This window comes from Aulonocara sp. 'chitande type north' Nkhata Bay, linkage group LG4 (assembly GCF_057382095.1).
Source record: "Aulonocara sp. 'chitande type north' Nkhata Bay isolate Kocher_YH1m ecotype deep benthic linkage group LG4, A_spYH_male_GT1.1, whole genome shotgun sequence".
NCBI classification, from domain to species: domain Eukaryota; kingdom Metazoa; phylum Chordata; class Actinopteri; order Cichliformes; family Cichlidae; genus Aulonocara; species Aulonocara sp. 'chitande type north' Nkhata Bay.
In genome coordinates, this window is record NC_141347.1 from 20,565,887 (window position 1) to 20,569,251 (window position 3,365).

At 37.4% G+C, this 3,365-nt stretch overlaps 1 protein-coding gene across 1 annotated transcript; it reads right to left on the minus strand.

Annotated features, from left to right (window-relative positions):
- On the minus strand, positions 1-2,351 carry LOC147332459 (uncharacterized). Its single transcript, XM_086290600.1, has 2 exons — positions 2,167-2,351; positions 1-1,230 (listed from the first exon to the last, which is right to left on the minus strand). Exon 2 carries the CDS (start codon positions 1,227-1,229, stop codon positions 207-209), a length of 1,023 nt encoding a protein of 340 aa, XP_086146726.1. The 5' UTR covers position 1,230; positions 2,167-2,351; the 3' UTR covers positions 1-206.
- Between the last annotated feature and the right edge of the window lie 1,014 nt (positions 2,352-3,365).

Here is a 3,365-nt window from a genome sequence, read left to right on the forward strand (position 1 = left end):
CAAAACTACAGAAATAATCAAACTTCTACACTCTGCACCATAATGAAGTATATTATACTTAATAAGACCAGATTATTGCAGTGCATTAAATTTTATTGTGTTTTTATATAATATTTGTTATTTATAAGTAGATTTTTCTTATTGAAAAACATGCAACAAATTCCTTTCTCAATGTTTTTTCGGGTCATGAACGGATTAATGGCATTTCAATTCATGTCAGTGGGGAAAATTGCTTTGACATACGAATGATTTGACTTATTAGCTCCGTCACGAAACAAATTAAAGTCGTGAGACAAGGCACCACTGTATATAATAAGAAAGACTGAAAAAATTATTGTTAGAAAACAACAACAGAATAAACACTGAACCCGGTTTTTCTCATTGCACCTGTCTCTTCGTGAGGGAGATGTGTAATGCCAAGGATCAGAGTTGTACGTGTCCAGGACGACAGAGTCACCATTTTCCCTGCTCTCTGGGATATTGACCACAACATCACTTTGTGTGTTGCTTCTTGGTGCTGGCTGACGTCTGTTGTTGCGTTTGTGAGAGGAATATTTTTCTGGGATCACAATAAACAACAACAGTCCAACACAAGCGAGGTCCCCCCACATGTTTCTTATCTCTGATAGCTGGGAGTCATGAACTCTGTTTCTGAGAGCCAGTGAGTTGATGTTATTGAGATGCAAGGAAAACTTTCTCAACACTCTTAGAAGGCAGGTAGTGACCCGATATGTATGTTGTGGATCATACTCTGTCCCTCGAGCTTCATATGGCTCATAATGCTGTGTGATATAGACTTGGTCTATTGTCCGTACTGCGTTGCGCCCCCTGACTCTAATTATAATGCGAGCCCTGTTACTTTCCTCAATGTCCGACTCCACGACATAATCTGGAAGTTCCAGTGATGCATCTTGGTAGATGTTACCGACAGTGTAGTATCGGTATCCCCTGGGCAGTGGGTCTAACAGCTGTTCATCGTTGCGATAATGATGTGAGCCATAATCACCACGGTTTGGGTCAAAGGTCAGCAGGATGATGTTGTTATTGTCAAAGTCAACTGTGGTTGCAAACCAGTGGAGCAAGCAGAGGCTGTACTCGGGCACAGACTGGCCAAAGCCTACTGACCTCAGATCAGTGATTGAGTTGAGCGCTCGTCTTACAGCTGACACAGAGCTGAAGGTCAGGAGGAGAGCCACACAGCAGCTCATCATTCTTCCAAACATCTTCATCCTGTGGAGATTTAAGAAGTCACTGTTTTTATTGTTCATACTTTATATTCTGACATTCGTTACATGTTTTTTTTTACCAGTGAAACATCAAATGACTATGTGTTGACTGCAAAAAGTGATTAACAGATTATTAATGATTAAGACAGCTTTAAATTTATTCCTAGTTTATAATTTGATAGCCATTCAGCCACACAAACTCTGAAACAGGTTTTAATTGTTTGTCTCCTCTCTGGTTTATACCATCCATCATGGGTTGGAATTGCATTTTAAAATTTAGCTTTCTTCAGTTGAAATCAAAAGTTACTTTTTTAATATTAGAGTTTACTTTTAATTAAGAGGGTGTTAAGAGAGGCTTGTTAGTGAGAAATGTTGTTTTCTCAAACAGCTTTAACTTTGTGACATAAAGAGAGAAAATCACACTAATAACTTGTATCTGTAACTTGTTGGCTGAAGCCTCCTGTCAGCTTCAGATAAATAACAGGGAAGGATCGCTCAACACTCAGTTTACAGAGGATTAATTAAACAAAGCAAACTAAGTAATTCTTTAACAAAGAGGTGAAGCATATTTTATAGCCATGACCAAACATGCTTTTATTTTCCCCACTTATTCATTACACTTTTGTTAACCCAGAGTTTTACTTATTTATGTTGTCAGGTTTGGCTCTGGTTTCATGATATTCGCCTCTCCCTTTCTCAGAAAGTTAAACTAATTATATTGTTTAAAACTGTAATACTGCAGATGAATAGATCATTTTTATGTGAATGAGTGTGCTTGTAATTTAAGAGAAGGTGGACTAAGTGCAATGTAATTGACTCCATGTTAAACCCACTTCATTGTATCTTTAAATGTAGAATAAATGCTGCATTAGAGACGAAGGTAAAGTCATGTGAGTGACAGTAAGTAAAAATGAATCCACCAGGAAATGAGAGAACGTACCTGTGTAAGTCTGCTGCTGCTGTTTGTGTGAGGACAGTCGTAGCTCCCTTTATGTTTTGCGTTTCCTGGTAAATGAAACCAGAGCAATAAGCTCCGCTAGTCGTCAAGAGGAAGTTTGATAATCCAGCTATTTAGATGAGGCTATCAAAGAGCAACACCAGTAGTAGTTTAGCAGTCACATAAATGCAAATTATTGATCTTTTTACGAGCAGGTTTAGGTCCAAAGTTTGAATATGGACGTGTCTGCCGGACTGCAGGGTGAGAGATTGCAGTAGTGTCTGTAATCTAGAAGCTGGTTACAAATGAATTTCAAATAGTGTACAGATGTTTTTAATGGCAGCGTTTTCTTGTATGATTTGTTTGGTAATTCAGGTTTTCATCGTTTAAAGGTGTTCTATCATTGCTGTCATCATATAATCTTATATCTTTCTGCCGTCATATGTAGAAAGATGTGATTGTGTTACAACTCAAACTTTTTCCCCCCAAAGATTTATTTATTGCTTTTCCAAAAGTATTTTAAACAAGGAAGACAGAGAAAAATAAAATAAAATAAAGGAGGAAATTGATAAAAATACAACTCAAACTTTTAGTTTCATTATATCAAACTTCAACTAAAAGTTTGCGTCATTTTTTATTTGAATGTTTTTACTAAAACATCAGAGGTCAGAGGTCACATTTTCTAGAAGTCTTGTAAATGCAATGACTAATTCCACTAGGATTTTATCATTGATACCAGGAGGCTAAGAGGTAACGCTAGCTGCCGCCAGTAGTTTTCCTTTAAAAAAAAAGGTCCTTCTTTTATCAAACTAAGATGTTTAATGGAAGAACTTTATGCGCTGCCCATCCACTGCAGCCTACTCAGCAGTGATTTAAGATGTCTTTCAGTCCTGTCTTTGATTAAATATTATTCATGAGCTCCACTGTTTCACTGGACTGCACTCTTTAGACGGAAAAAACAAACGAACCTGTGACGCACAATGCCCACAATGAATCTATATTCTACGATCATCATGTTTCTGTGCTTTTAAAGTCCTTCAACAGCTGCAAGGAACACTGTCAGTAATTCTGCCCTATAGAAATCGTGTCAGCAGGGTTAAGTAAACTGGATTTGCCTGCACCAGTTGGTCCACTGAGTTCTTTTTTCTTCTTCTAAGAAATCTGTGAGACATAAAGGAAAAAATGTAAATGTTGGCATAGAT